This window comes from Equus caballus, chromosome 11 (genome assembly GCF_041296265.1).
Source record: "Equus caballus isolate H_3958 breed thoroughbred chromosome 11, TB-T2T, whole genome shotgun sequence".
NCBI lineage: Eukaryota > Metazoa > Chordata > Mammalia > Perissodactyla > Equidae > Equus > Equus caballus.
Genome location: NC_091694.1, coordinates 48,499,652 through 48,519,008, shown reverse-complemented (window position 1 = coordinate 48,519,008; position 19,357 = coordinate 48,499,652). Strand labels below are relative to the sequence as shown.

General features: G+C 54.7%; 1 protein-coding gene across 2 annotated transcripts in view; it reads right to left on the bottom strand.

Annotated features, from left to right (window-relative positions):
- PITPNM3 (PITPNM family member 3) overlaps window positions 1-19,357 on the bottom strand; it is a 90,573-nt gene that overhangs the window by 31,518 nt on the left and 39,698 nt on the right. For both annotated transcript variants that reach the window (XM_023653307.2, XM_070227927.1), the window contains exon 4: window positions 13,446-13,493. In XM_023653307.2, coding sequence (XP_023509075.2) covers window positions 13,446-13,493 — 48 coding nt within the window. The remainder of the gene's footprint in view (window positions 1-13,445; window positions 13,494-19,357) is intronic.

The following is a 19,357-nucleotide window of genomic DNA, read 5'->3' as shown; positions in this document are numbered from 1 at the left end:
AGCACAAAGCAGCCGCACCTCGTGGTGCGAGCGGCCTTGTGGGCAGCTCTGGGACAGGCAGACCAGGAGGAACCAGAGCTGAGCAGGGATAAGGTCGCAGGCACAGAGCCTGGGAGACCCCTGACCTCTGGGGCTGGGTGGGAGGGACTGGCTGAAAACATGGACTTTGAAGTTAGAATGCCTGAGTTCAAATGTTGGCTCTTACCAGCTGTGTGATCTGTGCCTCAGTTTCCTCATCTGGAATAGGGATAATAAAAGTAGCTACCTCGTAGAGTGGCCTTGAGGATAAATGAGTTTATATATACAAAGTGCTTAGAATGTAAGCGTTAGTTGTTGTTGCTGCTGTTGTTATCTCGGGCGAATGGGGGTGGCATAGAGCCAGGGCCACAGCTGACGAGACGAGGGCCGGAGGCTGATGGGGACGCAGCCACCTCCAGGTTCCTGCCCTGCCCCCAGCCCCTCCCCGAGCGCCGGCCGGCTCCTGGCCTCGCTGGGCCCAGTGCCTGCATGCAGTGCGATTACAGGATTAAATGCTGTGATTGCCACAGATCACTACAGCGAGACTATAAATAAGTCACTGGGAAGACAGGAGGGTCCTGCCGTCTCCCAGGCACCATGCCCTCCGTCAGGAGGGGCTGCATCCTTCGCCCTCACTGATTACACAGACGAGGAGCACCTACATCCTTGATCTGCCTGCGGTCACCTCCCTCGGGGCCCACACGATGTTCTCAGCACTGAATTGGTGGACAAGAGCCACATCCTGGCCGCAAATGATGCTGAGGCAGCTCCTGGCTCGGTGGGGATGGGAGACTGGGAGGGTTGTCCTCAGCATCCCTCACTCTCTCCTCAGCCAAGGGAAAGAGTCTGGCCTCCTGTGTTCTTCACAGATGGAGCCTTGCTTTCTTTCAATGCACAAAACCCAGAAATACTTTGCTCTGGGAGAGGGAAGACGGGCCTCTGCCTGCCAGATCTAGATTCTGGCCCCTTGAGAGAGGACAGAGTTACCCCACTAGAAGGTATGTCTCCAGTCTCTACTGCAGCAGAGGCCTCAGTGGACAAGCAGAAAGGCAGCCTAGAGGCCCCCCTGCCTGGACCTTGCCCATGAGGGGTCTGCTCTTCCAAGAACCAGACGTTCCCACCACCATAATTGAGGCCAATGGCTCTGACTCACCCATAAGACAACTCTCACTCTTCCATGCCTTTGCTCATGCTGAGCCTTCTGCCTGGTAAGCTCCTCCCCACTTTGCAGACCCACAAACTCCTACCTGTCCTTCAAAACCCTGCTCAATTGTCACCACCTCTGGAAAGCCTTCTCAGATCTACTTAGGCAGAGATGATGCTGAGCTAGTCCTGGCTCATTGCTGTGAAGTTACTTGTCTATTTCCCCATCAGCCTGTGGGCCCCTCGAGAGCAGGGTTTAATCAGCTGTCAGGGCCTAGCATGGCATTTTTGTGAAAATTTATTGCACATGAAGATCCCAGGGTGCACATGGTCTGCGAGACGTCTCTATGCTATTAACCCCCTGGGAGAAATTGGGTTCAGGGAAGCATCATCCGCCGGCAGGCACATTTCCTAAAAGTCCCCCCGGGGAACTGGCACGAGGAGCCTCTGGGAGTTCCGGAACAGCCTGGCCTGGGCTTTACAGCTCCGCCTCTGGAGGCTTCCCCAGAGCCTCTGATGACAAGAGCTGCTGGCCCGGGGTCCTGAGTGGTGAGGACCACATGCCGGGGGCCCCAGGACCTCATGATTATCGGGCTGCCTACTTCTCCCCACTTCCTGTTGTTTCTATCTGCATGGCCCTATTCAGGCTGGGTCCCTGCCGTGCCCAGATTTGGGTGGGGGGAGCCCCTAGCTGCTTTTGTGACAAGGTTTGAGGCAGGCCATCTATGGCAGCGCCTGCTCCCAGCGCCCGCTCCCAGCGCCCCTGCCAGCCCGGGGACCGGGGGCCACTGGCTCCCCACGGCTCCTCCTGCTGGCTGAAGAAGGGAGGCTATTTTTGCTTAATCACAACCTTGGAAAGGCACAGATCGTGATCATCCCTTCTAATTACCAACGTGCCACACTGCTCTTGAGACAAAAGCCAAGGTCACCGCCCACATACTCGTCACCCTAAGCAAAGCGTCACTGTCTCCACCTCTCCTGCCACCAGCCGCCGGGACCCACAAGGGGGGCCTGCTGGGGGTGTCACCTGGCTAAAGCAGACCACACAATTTCACCCTCCATCCTGCCAGCCCCTGCAGTCACCCTCACCTCCGTTAGTCACCCCCGGGGCCAACCGAGCAGACTCGAGCACAACTTGAGACCGTGGGGCACGTCCCGAGCAGTCTCCAATCTAATCCACCGTGGGCACGCAGAAGCGCATCCTTGGGCACAGACATACACATTTTTCAGATGAACCCAATGGCACTGCTATCTTGCACTGATGTGTGATGCAGAAGAGAGATCTAGGAAGATCTGGGAAGGTCTAGAGCCTCACTCAGCAGCAAGCAGGGGGCTCAGACCCTGGCCCCAATCCCCTGCAAACCCACATGGAGAAGGAGACACACCTGGAGGAGACAGGCCATGGAAAGAGTCCCGGGATGGGAAATGAAAGCCCTAGTCAGAGGGTGACTGTGGACGCCCCCTCCACACCACTCCGAAATGAGAGGGTGGCCACATTCCCTCTGAGGCATCAGGCTGTTGGGGATTCTCTGCAGCCGGGCACGAGGAGTGGGTGCCTGGTGTGAGTTCCAGCCTCCATGCAGCAGAATTCGCCCCCAGGACCCTGCCAGGAGCTGCAGGCTGGTTGGCGATGTATCTGAGGGACTATGGAGGAAGCAAGGGGAACCTGGAAGCTGCAGGTGGCAAATGTCACCTGGATTTTCAAAGCGGTTGATTCCAACTAGGGAGGCTGCTATCAACTCCCAGGTAAGGCCTGGTGCAGTTAAGAAACAAGTGTTTGGGGAGCGCTCAGGGAAGGAAGCAATGGCCCCCAGAGCTCCGATAGGTTCGCGTGGAACCTATCTTGCCACCCCACCTCACTGTTTGTTGAGTATGGTCACTGGCCTGGGAACTCGAGGGAACCCCAAGGACATTGGGCATCTGGGAAGGAGGGCGTCACCAGCAGGATGAGAAGCCAGGTAGGGAACGTGCAGCTCTCATGGCAGCAGCTCAGGAAGTGTGGGGTAATGAAGAGGGGCCAGCTCGAGAGGCCCCCACAGCACCCCATCGCATCCCGCGGGGCCCTGCCCACAGCAGGATGCAGACTGGATGGCGAGAAACAGGGGGAAGAACTGGCCCTTGTCTGATGGTTCTAAAACTTTTCAAAAACAGTGAAAGCTTTTATCCAGTGAAATTTTCCTTAGGATCCTAACCTGCAAAACAGATGAAAGTGAACCCACTCTGGCTGAAGCAAGTTGGGGGGCCCAGAGTCCCACCTCCTTACACCACCCCACCCCTGCCCCTTGGCACCCCTGAGGGCTCCACAGAGCACAGCTAAAACGCCATCACCTTGTTCCCCAGCCAGACTCCAGGCCACCCCCTCCCGGTGCCCCAGCCCTGGCTTCCTGAAAAACAGTCTAGGTGGAGGGGTGCTGGGCGGGTTGGGGGCCACGTATGGGAAGGAAACACAGCAGAATGTTCACAAGCAGTTTCCTCTGGATGGTGGGCCAATGGGTGATTTTTTTTTTCTACTTTTCTCAATTTTCCAGTTTTCCTCTAGTGAACCCATAAATTGTTTAAAACTCAGAATGTATCTATTGAGTAGACAATATAAGCACGTGTCATGTTTATGATACGAACGTTTTAAACAAGCCACAACCCCCTACTTTACTAAATGCAAACACTACAGATGAAATAAAGCAGAGATGCATTGTCCTGCTCTCTGGGAGCTGACAGGCTCGTGAAGGAACGTGAAAAGGAAAAGAGACACTTGCAGAAGGAGAGAACAAATGTGAAACACGATGAGTGAATTGAGATCCTGCAGCTGGGTTAAAAAACCAATTCGACGTCACTTGTCAATTCCTACTCTATTGGTTGTTGCCCAAACTTGGGTCAGGGCTGAAAACATCAGGATGAATCACATACAGCACGTGCCTGCAGGGATCACGCCAGCCCTGAGCATCACATGATTGAGGCCAGGTAACATGACAAAGACCAAGCCTGGTCACATGACCAAAGGTGGCAAATCACCCGAGCCAGGGTGAAGGGACTGCCTGCCGACCCCTCAGCCTCTGAGGCCACATGCACTGGAGGCTTCAGTGCAGAGCCAGGAGGGCTGGCCTTGCCCTGCCCTGCAGCCCGGGCCACGTTGAGAGCACACCTGGAGCCCAACGACTGGGGAGGAAAGCTGTGGAGGAGGGCCCAGGCTGGAGAAGAGCAGACTCTGAGGGACACAGTGGCTGCCTGCAAATCCCTGGTGAGCTGTGTTTGAGTCATAGGAGCAGAGGGCAGAGCCGGGATGAATGAGGGTAGGGTAGTTTCTGGAGAGTTCCAAGTTTTAGCACAACTTAGGAAATGTTTACAACTGTTCACAAATGGCCCATGCCAGCCTGGAGGCAGCGAGCTCTCCTTCCCAGGGTTACACGAGCAAGTTATATAAGTGGCCACTTAGCAGGGATGCTGGGCAGGAATTTCCACCAGGGTTGGGGGGTTGAGAGGCTGAGGCCCCTCCTGTGACTCCTTAACCCTTTCAGTGTCAGAATCCAATCCTATCAGCCTGGATTAACTAATGAGGCCAAACCCCTGGTGGGCCAATCAGCTTCCCACGGACACATTAGCCCAGGGTAAGGCCTGACCCTCCCTGGGGTCTAGGCTCCAGATCCTGCCTCTTGCAAACATGCTGTTGCCCACCCAAGTGAGCATGCGGAGAGCTCCAAGAAGCAGCTCCTCTAGGGGGAACCAGCTCATATGGGGAGTGCCGCCATCTTGAATCCAGCCCAGTGAAGGTCCCAGACTTACAACCACAAGAAAACCCTCCTGCTGTCACACAGTGATGCCAGAAGGGCTTGGCATTCCCTATCCTGGTGACTCTCTTGTAACAAATGCAGCCCTCCTAAGATCTGTCTTGAGTTTCTAGTCCACATCCAGTGTCTCAGGCAATCTTCACATTCATCCTGAGAGGTCAGGGCACTCTCCCATTTTACAGATTAGAAAACAGGGGCTTAGAGAGGTGAAGAGATTTATCTCAGGATGTAAGGGAAGGGGTGGGGATCTGAACCCAGGTCACCAGGCCAGGGCTCTTTCCTCCTCCTGAAGCAGTGCCCCACAAAGGCAGAGGAAGAAAGGGGAGCTCTCGTCCCTCTTTCCAATGCCTCCACACCACAGCCTGCCCTGCAGAGTGATCCCTGGCACAGCAGGGGAAAGGCAGGAGAGAGGCTGTTCTCAGGAGCAGGAGGCTGTTTGGACCTTCGGGCTCCACCTGCTATGGAATCCCTGTCAAGCCCGCCGTGGCCCTGCCTAGAAGACAGAAATACAACAGCACGCTCCGACCCATACACTCCCACAAGGTAATACCTTCAAAATGAATGTGGGCTCCAGAAAACGGGGCAGGGCATGGCTCGTTAACATATGAAGAGGTACTCAACCTCAGAACCCTAGACTAGAGGAAGGCTCACTGAAATTACTCTAAAATGCCTTTTTTTCACCTCTCCGATTAGCAATTACCAACGCTCTGCAGCCCAGGGTGTGGACAAACAGCCCCTCCTCATTCATTGCTGGATAAAGTAAAAACGAGTACAGCCTCAAAATATGAAATACCCTTGACCCAGCAATTCCAAGGCCATGTGCAAAATGACCTACGTACAAGGCTGACCATCACTGCACTATTTACAGTGTAGACAAAAGACAGGAAGCAACCTATGTGTCCACCAATAGGGGATTGGTTAAATAAACTACGTCACAGTGAAATATGACAGCACTGCAAAGAGCGAGGCGTCGCTAAATGTGTTGAGATAGAAAAATAACCCCGATCTATTCTTATCTGAGAAAAGCAAGATGCAAAGTGGAAGGCAGTGGAGGCTTCATCTGTGGGGGCTAGATATAAAAACATATATAAATGAATATTCATGGGTATGTTCTTGTATGCAGACAGTGTCTCTGGAATGGTCTATAAGAAACCGGTCACCACGGTTGCTTCTGGGGAGAGGGACCGAGTGACCAGGAGGCACACCCATCAGCTTTTCTTCCTTTGGAATTTTACACCAGGTACATGCTACCTACTCAAAGGCAGACTAAAATAAGAATTTTTTCCAAGCGTACATTGCAGGGAGATTTTATTCTGAGACGCTAATTTATATTTTCTCCCTGCTCTGGCATCTTTGCCTCTGGGGAGGTTTGTGGCAGAGCTTCCTGGCTTTTGTTTCCAAAAGCCTTTTTGTTCCTGGGAGGAAAGGATTTGAGGAGTCAGAGATCTCCTCAGGCTGAAAACAGATCCCCACCTGCTGCCCAGTCTGCCGGTGGACAGAGACCCATCTGGGGTGCCCTCACAACTCCAGAAGGATGGAGGACAGCTCCAGAGGGCCTGGCCACCCTGTACCCCACAGAGCCTGGACCTAGGCCAGGAGCTGCAGACCAGGATAAAAGGGACCACAGGCTGGGGCTCGCCCCCAGCACTCACGAGTGTGGATGGAGTGCTCCCTGCACATGTGCATGCACACATAGGCATGCACACACGCTCACGCACACGCGATCCACCCACCAGGGTGTTGGGGAGGACACCTGAGGCTTCGGGACCACAGCTGGAGAATGAAGAAAAGAGAAGCCCCTGGAACCACAGAGGGAAATCTCTGCTGGACAGGTATGCAGTCAAAATTGTAAGTTGGCTTATAGAAAAATAAAGGAAAGTTTGTTCTGTCACGTACCAGTCAGGGCACTGGCGGTATGGTGGCCATCTGCCCCTCCAGATCTGCCCTCATCCATCCGGCCCACTCTCAGTCCAGGCTGAGGCTCCCCTGATGCCAGCGGGGCTTGGCCAGCGGAAGGCCCGAGCAGAACGGGAGAGTGACGCTCGCTCCCTGCTGGGGCCTCACAGGTCAGTCCCTCTCCTGAAGGTCACGGCTCCTGCAGGGTTCATGGGGATGCAGCTGTCTGCAGTGGTGGGAACAGCCCTGTGCCCTGTGGGTTTCCTTAAGCCTGTGAAGAAAGTCCCTCTGCTAGCCTCTCCTCCTCTCACGGGGTCTCAGAAGCCTTCCTCTTCCGGCTGGAGCCCTGACTGAATCACGCACGAGATTGTAACTGCTCTACAAAACCCTTAGCAAAACATCTCGCACTGCCCTTTCCTCCGGCTTCCAACATCCTGACCAAGGCCCCATGTGGTCTGCCCACAGGCCCCCACCCTCCGCCCACCTCTCCCACCAATTGCTCTCACTCTCTGAGCTCAACCAAAGTCCCTTTGACAGTTTTCAAACATTGCATTTTCCCTGTCACCACAGGGCCTTTGCACATTTTGCTCCCTGTGTCTGGACTCTTCACACTGCCTGTGCCAGAAAGTTCCTACTGAAACTTTGGTCTCCCCACACTGGGGGCTTTCCGTTCTTACTCTCCTCCCCCAAAGGCACAGGGCCCTCTCTTTCCTGGGACTCACCCTCACCCTCTCAGTTCTGTGCTTCTGTGATCTCTGACTTCCCCTCCTCCAGCCCCCAGACTAAGATCTTTAAAGGCTGGAACTGGGGTTTTTTTCGCTCCATTTTGTCCCCAGAGACTATCAAGGTGCTGGCACATAAAAGATGCGCATTAAATATTTTTCAAATGGAGGAATGAACTAATAATTTGCACCCCTATAAGTGTCAGAAGCTGTCCATGCCCCCAGCAAAGCACAGACTTTATACAGACCCACATTGACACACACTTCCCCTCATGTAAATGAATGCACCAACACACTGACATACACGCTAACGCACACACACAAATGCATGGGCACACATGCACACACACATATGCAGGCACACATGCACACACTAGAACGGACCATGCCAAGCACAGACATACACACGCACGCAGGAAAAGGGCTCCCAAGGCGGGTGTCTGCCACCCTGAGCTCACTAAGCCCGGCTAAATATAGGCCATCTGCAGCTGCGCTCAGCAAGCTGCCCACACAGGCCAGGAAAGACACTGTTTCCAGGCAGAGGAGCGGGGAGGCCAGCCACGGCCAGGGGGCTCCACACCACACACCCGTGTGGGGCTGGTGAGAGGCCACGGCACTGATGGTGCACAGGAGAGGAAGCCCCTTGGTGGCCGTCTGGACATTCGGAACCACTCCTCTGGTCACTGGTGCTAGGCAGCAGAACGACATCCTCACAATGGGGATGGATGATGCTGAGTAACCACATCTTCTCTCCACCCCTTTGGGACAACCACACAGGTTTGTCTGACAGTTAAAGGGGTCAAGAACCCAAGCTCAGTCCAAGACCAGGGACCAGAGCCAGGAGACAGCCTGGTACAAATTGGGGCTCCCTTGGTGGCTAGAGGCTCAGTCAGGGATAAAGATCAAGGGTCAGTCTGGGGCCAGGATTGGGATCAGTCTGGACCATTGTCAGGTCTTGGTCTGGAGACAAGGGTAAGCTCAGAGTTTCACCAAGCACCCTGCTCCATGAGCAGGAATGGCCACGGACAGACCCTCCCCACACCTGGGGCTGCCACCTGCTGGCCCACCCCACGTCTGATGCCAGAATTGGCCCTGGGAAAGCCATTTGACAACCATGAGTGTGGGGGCACGTGAGTCAAGTCACGTTGTACTCCAGACGGTCTGGGTTCCACTAGCAGGGCCCAGGAGTCAGTCCTCCTATCCCGGGGAACCCGTCCCCCACAGCCCAGAAGCAGAGGAGATGGAGGAAGCCTTTCCAGCTCATACTTCCCTGTCCTGTGCACATCCCGGACCCCAGGGTTTCAGGGGTTCAGTGGAGCTGCTATTGAGGGGGCACCTGTGTGACACAGAGGACAACGGGGTACTTCCCCAAGTACCTGGGGTGACCATAGGAAGGAGACACTGCAGGAAAATGGGAGCTCAAGCCAGACGCGGGACAGAACGGAGTGAGGAGACCTGGGTTTGAGGGCCTTCCTCGGAAGGTTATTTACTCCAGTCTTCGTTTTCTCAATGTGACACGGTTGAAACGACTGTGGCTCTTCCCAGCTCCCAGGTCATCATGAAGATCAGAGAGAACGGCCTGGACAGTGCCCTGCACACTGCGGAGCTGCTGAGGGGGGACGGGGAGGGTGAGGTGCCACGGGGCTCCTGGGAGAGTGCCATGCTCCTCGTTGGAGACAGGCCCGGTGGGCAGAGGAAGGGGACCCCCTGTGCCCAGTGAGCCCACAGCTCTTCCTCAGCCCCCTCTGTGACGATGCAGGTCCCAGCAGGGAGGGGTGGGCTCCCAGATCCAGGCAGTGTGAATGGACAGAGAGGTCAGAGGCCACAGTGCTGGGTCCCAAGAGAATCGCTCTGGGACCCCCCACGTCCTTCCTGCCATCTGCTCTGGAGGGGGCTGCTTGCATCCCCTCCACGAGGATGGACGGAATGCCCAAGCTTTCCAATTAGCCTATGAGAAGGCTGTGCTTAGAGTCTGCACGCTCCCTCTAGAAGCCAGTGTGGAAAGGAAGGGGGAGAGCCGGTGGGAAAAGCGGGCAGGTGAGTTGTGTGAGGACAAGGCTCAGCCTTTGCTGGAGAGGAATGACGGCAGGGCATCAGGGGCCACAAAGACAAGCTTGCCTCCCGCAAGGGTCTCTCTGCCACTCTAGAGGTAGGACTGGAGTGGGAGAGACTGGAGGCAAGGAGACACGTGCGCAGGAGTATGGACAGTTCTGGGAGAGAGAAGACGGCAGTCTCAACTAGAAAAAGGGGGCAGGGGTAGGGGGGAGACACTGAGAGCTCTCCTGAGTGTAGAATGGATGCCATCGGTGGTCTGATTTGGCTTTGGGACGTGATGGAGGGGGAGGAATCTAAAATGACCTCCAAGCTTTTGGCTTGAGTTTGTGGAAAATGGTGCCATTCACTTTGGACGGAAGAACAGGAGTGAGATTCCATGAGCAGGTTCAACTTCCCAGAGTCCCCGCCCCAGCACCACGTCAGGTGTCCTGGAAGCGTTCTGCGAATGTCTGCTGTGCACGGAGCAGCACGAACACGGCAGGACAGAAAGCCGTGCAGACAAGGGAAGCCACAGACAAAGAGGCAGCACCAGGAAATCAGAGATCGCTACGTAGGAGCTGGAAGGGACTCCAAGCACAGATGGGACAGGAGGGGAGACTGGCCACAGGCAGGAGCTGACGCGGCACAGCAAAGTGGTGGGAGGGGCCCTGGTCTCCTGACACCACTGGCAGAGGCCCTCTCTTTCCTCTGTCTCCTACCTGGCCCCGACATACACAATGGCTCCCCAGGGTTCCTCAACTCTGGTTCCAAATAAGCACAAGGCAGAGACAGCAGGCCGCCGGGCCGTCTGTGCGACTGCAGGATGAAGGTTGGGCCGCCTGGCACCCGCGAAGGAGGGAGAATTCCAGGACAGCCACCCCACCCCACCCCCACGGCCACCGCAGCCAAGGCCATGCAACCTCTCGTCTGCACTGAGCTGAGAGACCCGTGCAGGCCTCCTTCCTGAGAGGCCCGGTGCTCTCTGGCCAGCTCAGGAGGGCTCCCTGGGCACTCAGACTCCAGAGGTAGCATCTCTGCGACAGTGACAAGAGAGCAGCCACAGAACCAGCAGAGCATCGAAAAGACTGAGCTCCATGAGATGATGAGATCCACCCCGACACCTGCACCAGGGATCCCCATTGCCAAGGCCCATCCGAAAACCAATAATATGTGAGACCCATTAAATGCTTCCTGTGTGCAAGGCGCAGATCTCAGCCCCCACATATACTATCTCTATGCCCTCAGCAGCCCTAGGAAGTAGACATTACGGTCATCTTTCCAGCACTGAGTGACCTGAGGCTCAGAGACACTAGGTAACTTGCCCAAAGCAGCACAGCGAGTAAAGGAAGGAACTAGGCTTCAGACCGAGGCCTGATGCCTTAAAAGCTCAGATGCTGTAGCAGCAGTCCCAGGATTTCCTGACTCCTGGTCCAGGGCAATTTGTACTGCCTCCCACCTTATTTTTAGTGAGGTCTTCCAAACCAAGTGGGAACATTAAATAAGGTAAGATACGTGGAAGTGGACCGCAAATGGTAAAGCACATTATAAATGTCAGGCATTGCTATTATTCTGTTTTTATTCAGGGTCACAGATTTTTATTTTGCCAATTTTGGATTAAAAATAAACAAATCACCATCAACTACCATCATCGTGTCTTAAAGAAACAATATCTGAACGCCAAAATTTGTAGACAGGACATAATTGCATAATAAAAAGCAGTCGTCTCAATTAACTGCATCCTGTTATGGAAAAATACATTACAGTGTTGTTGCTTTTCACACTCGCAAAAATGTTGGGTTTATACTTGGAAGTCACTGCCCTCAATGACCATTTCGGCTCCAAAATTGTTCTGTGCATCTACTGTTATTATTTACTAAATAAGAAGATCCTTAAGGACGACAGCCTTTAGCAATAAAATGCTGACTAAAATCTATAACCTTGGTGTAAAAAACTTTGCCTTTACTTAAACATGCATTTTCCCAGCCAGGTCCAGAAGACACCAGACATCTGGTCGGTGCCGTCGTGACTGTGGAAATGGAGCTGCGGTTTGGCATCTCGGAGACAGCCCCACGGCAGGCGGCCGTGCTTTCACTTTGAGGCTGCTGTGGCTTCCTCTTCCTAGAGGCCCAGAAGGACTGATCTGGGCTCCTCTCCTCTCTCACAATCCTGAAGAATGTGGTGACATTCCTGTATTAACCATATTTTTTATTTTATGATGTTTTGACATCCTGGGGGGGCCTGCTCTTCCCAGGACTAGCCAATTCCTAGAGATAATAAACAACCAACCTTGAACACGCCTTTCATATGCAAACCAACCAATCCCGGGTCCACGCCTCCAAGATCCTCTCTTAGCTAACACACCCAGCTAATATTCCACCTGCCCTAAGTCACCCCACAGCCGGGTAACAGACAACTAGAGACCATCCCTGTAGCCCAGAGCCCAGACGTTATTCAAACCCACCAGTCCCGAGCTGTGTCCTGTGCCCTGCCTTGCTTTCCCATGAGAACACAACAAAGGCACTCGCCCATGCATTCCCCGTGCTCCTGCTGTCTCCTGGCCAGACCTGGTGCCTCTCCTGTGGCCCTGCGTGGTATGGCATGCCCCTCCTCTTGGAAAACGTCCTTCGTAATTCTTCTGCCAATGGCATTGATCTCTCCGTGTCCTCACCCAGTCACCTCTATAAATTGTAATCCCCTGGGTACATTTTAACACAGCCCCCCTCATGCTGAACTCAGTTCCTTATGTTCTATGAGGACACAGGACAAGGAATGGCCCCCTCTCTGCACTGCCTTTCCCCTCGCCCGGGACACTGGTGGCTGAGCCTGGCGGGTGCCCCGCACAGAGACACTCATGCCTCCCAGCGCTGGGAGCTTTGTCTACGACTTGCCACCGGATGTCAGCAACATAGAAAGCTGCCCAGGAGGCCTGTGCATCTTCTCAGGGCTGGACCTGGGCCGTGGGAAGGCCGGCATTGTGGGCACTGCCCCACAGATGAGGATGGAAGAGCTCGGAGGAAGGTCTCAGCCTAGGGAGGGGGCGGGCAGAGTGGGCTGAACCCCCCAAAGCGGCAAGCATAGATCAAAAAGGCAGGAGAGAGAAGTAAGGGAAGTTCTGAGCATACACCCCTCCCCGAAACACACATACACACTCCTCTCCCCGACCCCAGCCTCATGGGAAACTCAATGCTGCCCAAAGCAAAGGCATTTGGCTCAGACAGCACCCACCAAGTCCACCCAGAACGTCTGGGGAAGGCGTCCTGAGGTCGCCATGTCAGTAAATTGACATCTTTACCAAGTCTTTCCCGGGTCCAATGCTGTGCTCAATCCCCTAGGCAAACATAGACAGAAGGAAGCCTGCAGACATGGTCTCTGTGTGATAGGATAAAAGGCTCGTGACCCCTGGCACGGCCTTGAATGAGGGGCCTCTGACCTTGGACACCAGCTCACCGTCTGTGGTTCCTGCTAGTTGTGTCACCCCAAGGAGATGGTCTGAAAGGCTCAGGAGGGCTTGCTCCCCATTCCCGTCCTCCTCTCTCCCTCCACGTGCAAATGACACAGGTGTTCTCCACGGCCCCATCTGCTCTGCCGGGCTCACCCTCCACGCCCAGCCTCAGGCCCCTCACTCTGGCTCTGACACCCGACCTGCCCAGCATCTGGGAACTTGAACACCCTAGTTGCTCAGCTCATGGAGCAGAGAGCGGCCCCAGGCCCTCCGATCCTGCCTGTGGGCAAGGTGATGAAGATGCTACCACCTTCCGGGCTCTGAGTGGACGAGAGGGGCCGCAGGCCCAAGGAGCTTGGACCCATCCAAGGGGAAGCAAAGACTCCCTGGGGGCCAGGCTTAACTCACGCTGCTTCTCCTGCAGGATGCTGGACGTGCACGGTGCGCTCCCTTCTCCTGCAGAAAAAGAAAAGAAACGTGAGGTGACTCCCCATCACTGTTGGCCAGACACTGGAAGGCCACTTGTGGCTGCCTTTGCTCTTCCTCTCAAGCTGGCCCCCTCCCAGAGCTGGCGGTGGACAGAGGTATCTCCCATCTCCTCAGGCCCTGCCCTGTCCCTGCCCTCTTAGCTCTTAGCTCTTTACGCAGTCAAGCATGGAGCCATGAGGCCATTGCCTGGGGAAGTGTGGCCTGGTCACCTCTCACCTCGGCCTTCCTCCCTGGCGCCTCTTCTCCTCCCACCTTCATACCTCCCACCTTCACAAAGCAGCTGCTGACCTGGGGTCGCCCTGCTCTGTACACTTAACTCTCCCCTCCGGCAGTCAGCGGTCAACACCACATCCGTGCAGACAACCACCAAATCTCCGTCCCTAGTCCCACCCTCTCTCCTGAGTTCTTGACCCCATCTCCCCCTGCCTCCTGGACACCAGCTCTGGACGCTTCCCAGGCAGTGCACGCTCCCCATGACCACAGCGAGGGTCCCGGCACTGCCCCTCTTCCCAAGTCCCCGCCTCGATGAAGGCACCACCTTGTCCCAGAGCCTGGGGAGTCAGCCACGACCCTTCCCCTCCCTCGTTCCCACAAGCAGTCACAGAGCGCTGTGGGGTCCCCCTCTTATCTCCCGGTGACGCTCTCTCTCTCCACAGATTTACACTCCCCAACAGGAGGTATTTCTGTGCTGTTCACCGATGAATCCCCAGACCTAGACCAGTGCTTTGCGATCAATATTTGTGGAACGAATAAAAGAATAACCCCCCCAACACACAGACACTACCCAAAGATAGAACTCCATTCTATCTCCTCAGACTATTGCAACAGCTCTTCCTTTAGAGGAGAAGGTTTTCTTCCATAATTATGAAAGTGAAACAAGCTCCTTACCGGAAATTTGGAAAACACCAACAAACATAAAGAAAAACCTGATCGTCCCATTGCTGAGAGAAAACTACTGATGCCTCCATGTCATTCCTTCCAGTCTTTTTTTCTAAATGCATTCTTGGGGCCTCTTGAGGTCCTATCAGCTCTTTATGGGCAGGGACTACGTCGTTTGTCTCTGTTCCTAACAAATAGAGCAATGGCTGGCTCGTGGAAGCTACAAACGATAAAGCACACAATACACCTTCTGTACTTCAAGTTGAAGCATAAATGGTTCACCAGCAAAGTTATAAAACCTCTGTAAACATCACTCCAATAGCTATAGAATATTCTATCCAGAGGATGTGTCATGGTTGACTTTAGAATTATTCTATTGGTGGAAAGTTTCGAATTTCACCATTATAATTACTGCTGCAATGAACATCTTCATGGCTGAAGCTCTTTCTGTGTTGTTTGTGATTTCCTTCAAATACATCCACAGAAGGAGAATTCTGGGTCAAAGGGCAGGAACCTCTTTGAGGCTCCTGATGCTTACTTCCCTATTGCTTTCCAGTGAGGCGTGTGTTCTGATTTACACACCCACCCGCAGCAGAAGTCGGTGCTGTTCTCAGCAGATGTGTACCTACCCGGTATTTCCATCCATCTGTCAGGTTTCTCTGCCTCTGGTTCCACCAGATGAATCTTTCTAAAACCAGCCTGTCCAGGTCACCCTCTTGCTTAAACCTCTCCAGCGGCTCCCCGTCCTCAAACTCTGAGCCTGGCAAGCAAGCCTCTCCATAAAGTAGCCCCTGCCCACCTCTCCAGCCTTTTCCCACCCCTTCCCACTCACCGTCCACCAGCCAAATCACGGCGTCTGAACCTGCACAACTGCACATATTTACCTGTGCTTCCACCTTTCTCTGCCCAACCTGGTGTGTCTTGTGGGCCAGGTCGAGAACCAACCCCAGCCCACCTCTTCCATGAAGGCTTCGATTCTTTCCCAGAAGCCTCAGTTCTCACAACCTCTGTTCTCAAAGGTCGGCTCTGGGTCCCAAGGGCCAGCACAGGGCCAGCATCAGCAAAGGCCAGTTCCTTTCCTCTTGAATGCCCTCCTCCAGCACATCCCACCTGACTGGAAGGCTCAGAAAGGGACCTAAGCCAAACCCCAGGAGCTAGAAAGCTCCCTGTGGAAATGAATAAAAGAAACCTTAACTAAATTGGGGTTGGGAGGGCTTGTAGCCAGCGCTCTCACGCCCTATCATACATTGTCAATTAGTCCAAGCAGGAAGAGCTGTACCCTTGCATTTTCCACAGGAAATACAACTACTTTACTACAGAAGGAAGATTTCTCTCCCCACCTGGCAACAGCCAGCCAATGAGAAATGCCACAGCCCAGCCAATGAGAAATGCCACAGCCCAGCCAATGAGAAATGCCACAGCTCAGCCAATGAAAAATGCCACAGCTCAGCCAATGAGAAATGCCACAGCCCAGCTAATGAGAAATGCCATAGCCCAGCCAATGAGAAATGCCACAGCTCAGCCAATGAGAAATGCCACAGCCCAGCCAATGAGAAATGCCACAGCCCAACCAATAAGAAATGTCCCAGCTCAGCCAATGAGAAATGCCACAGTTCAGCCAATAAGAAGCCGTTGCTGCCCTGAACTATTTCCCCCAATGGACTTTCCTTTAGAACAGCCTCTCCCTACTCCCCATTTTTCTCCATAAAAGCAGCTCCCCTCCTTTGTTTTCTGGATTTGTCCATGGTTCCCCATAGCATGCACATCCCAAATTGCAATTCTTTGGTTATTCTCAAATAAATTCAACTTGAGGGTAAAATAACCAGCAAATTTGCACTTAAGTTGACATCCCTGAACCCACAGTGAAGCTGGAATCTGAGAAGTGGAGTCTGCAGTCCTCAGCTCACCAGACCCCAGCCCAGTGGGAGCGCAGTCAGTCAACAGTCCTCTCAGAGCCCCCAAGGCTTTGCAGCCCGGAGCCGGTGGCTTCGGCAGTCCTAGCCCTCACTCCGCTGCACCATATGTTTCGGGTCTCAATTATTCGCATCTGACTGACAGAAGGTGGCACTCCACCAAGCTGAAGCGTCCTCCAGCTCTGCCTTTCCTGCTTCCCAGGGCAAGGGGTCTGGGCCTTGGGGACAGAACAAGATGGCTGGACTGGGGTCTGGGTCCTGGGGGAAGCCATGTAGAGGTCAGCCTCCAGCCTGAAAACTCTAGCTAGAGGAGGATCCTGCTGCCCAGGTAGGACTGTCTCTTCTGAACTTGACCATGCTGGCAGAACCTAGATACGGGGCCTGGCGCCCCCAGCTTCCTGAGCAAGTCTGAGTTCCCAAAAAATGTATCCACAGCTTCAAGAGAAGCCACTTCCAGGCCTCTCCTGGGGGCCCAGAAAGCCCTTCCCTGCGCAGAGCTCCTTGTTCCCTCCCCTGCAGAAGAACTCGAGGGCGGCTCCCGTCTAGGGAACTCCGCCACCTCCCCACCAACAATCCAGGGCTTGTGGGCGACACCCTTCCATGTGAATGAAGCCTTCCAGAGGCCATCCACTGGAACCCATCACCTGTTTCCCTAGCCCCCTGCCTGCCGGCGCTGCCTTCACGGCTCTCGTCCCTGAATCCTCGTCCATCCCCCTCTTCCGCAGGGTCAGAAGCCCTGAGCACCCTCACAGGCAGGAGCAAAGAGTGGAAAGAGCAGACAGTTGGAGTTAGGAGGCTGAGATTCCATTCCAGGCCCCCACTGACTCACTCTGTGACCTGAGGCAAGTCGCTCTCTCTCTCTGGGCCTCATTCCCACAATACAATGTGAGTCCAACACTCTAAGGATCCTACAGGTACTGAAAGTCCTCGGGTGGTACTGCATTGTGGTTAAACACCTGGATTCAAATCCAGGTCCCTCATTTACTAATGTATACCCTCGGGCAACTTATGTAACCTCTGTGTGCCTCAGTCTTCCAGTCTATAAAACGGGCATAGCAGAGGTACCTACCTCAAGGGTTAGTGTGAATATCAAATGATTAATATGTGCAAAGCCCTTAGCACACAGCCAGGCGCACAGTGAGCATTCAGTAAGTGAGGATTGCTCTATTGCTATTTTATTCACTTTGAACAAGTGGCTCAAGGCCTTGTCTCTTTGTCTGCATCATGCCTCCAGGTGGAGCCGCATGGAGAGAATCAGTGCTTAATGCGGTGTGCAGCTCACAGTGCTTCCTGGGCCCAGGGGTCGTGCCAGAGCCTGTGCCCAAGAGGGACCCAGACAGAGAGAGAGGCCTGGCACCCTTCTAGTCCTGTCCCCCAGACAGCATGATGAGGTGGCCACAGACCGCTTCCCAGGGTGCAAGAGCAGCACAGATGGGGATGGGAGCAGGGAAGCACCTGTGTCAGATGCGTAGGTCAGACAGAAGGCCAGCACCACGTCTAAGCACCAGCTGATGCCCACTGGGGAGGTCAGCTCCTGCCACCCAGCAGGACAAGGCCTAACATGAAGATTAAGACATTCATTTACAAAACACCTTTTATCTACCTGCCAGGCGCCAGGCTCCAGGCGCCAGGGGCCAGGTGCTAGGGGCCAAGGGCCGCGGGGGATGCGGAGATGAGTAAGTCAAGGGGTGATGAGAGAGAAGGAGAGAAAGGTTCCTTCTGATCGAGGGGCCCTGGGGAAGTGTGAGGTGGAGCCAAGATCTGAGCTTCAGGGTAAACGGTAAAGACAAAATTATTCAGAATTCAGAACTTTAAGTCCCAAACCCTTTAGAGCACTGGTCACAAGCCCTGGACAACACAAGCACCCAGGGCATTTCTTGGGCGCCTACTCCATGCCAGACCCTGGGAGAAGGGGAGGCGTCTGGTTGAGGGGCCGGCCAGGCGCCAGCAGCAGCGCACCTGGATGGTTAATGAGATGCTGATACCATGCGACACTTCATCACCGGAAAGGACCTGTGACGTGTAGCCCAGGCAGGACGGCCACGGGCACCGGTGCCTGGGAGTAGGTGGAGCAGGTCACTCAAGGGAGGGCTGGGAAGCAGGGCGCAGAGATAGGAAGAAGGCAGGGGGCGGAGGTCATTGAGACGCTGGTGCATGGGATTCACACGGGGATCAGACGGGGAGAAGGAAGACATTAGGATGGGAGTTCAGAGCCAATCCCGCGAGTGTGGGCTCAGCTGTGTAGACGGGAAAGGAGCTTGTGGTACGCCCAGTGCTTCCCCACCTGTGAGATGGTTGTGATTTCACACTTGTGCAAAAAAGACCCCTTCGCAGACAAGGAACCTGGGCTCAGCGGGATGAAGCCACTTACCCAAGGTCTAGATGTGGTCCCTTTCAACACCCAACTCTGCTGAGGGCCTCTCTCTCACCCCTGCCTCCTACGGAGGGGGCTTTCCAGAGAGGGGCTTCCAGAGATGGCTCGGGCAGTGTGGGCAGTGCTTGCTGAAGTGGGGAGTCATCGAGGCAGACGAAGGCTGCGACCAGTCAGAGGCTGAGGAGTGGGAGCAGGAGGAGAGGACAAGGGACCAGGGGCTGTGGCTGACCGGGGTCAGGCCTAGAGTCTTCTGCAGTGACGCCTGAGCCAGGCATCCAAGGGGTGGGTGGCTGGCGAGGCCACAGGCCTGGGCAAGAAGGAGCTTGCTGTTTTTCAAGGAAAGTATGGAGCCCGGCAGCAGGAAGCCAGCCTCCCTGCCCAGCTGGCCGGCTCTGCTCCGTCTTCCGTCGCAGCCACCAGAAAGCGAGCAGATGAGTCGGCTGTGGACTCGGCTCTCTGATTAGCAGGCTCCCAGGATGACGGCGATTAACCAGATGTGCAGCTGGCTCAGCCACTGCCTAAATGAGACCCCACTTGGCCTGGCACTTTCCAGGGCCCGTGGGCCCCGCAGCCTCGCCTCAGCTGGAGCCATCTTCAAATGCACAAGCTGCCAGAAACTCCTGCAAACAGGACGGGCTACACACACAGAGGCTGGAAATGGGGCC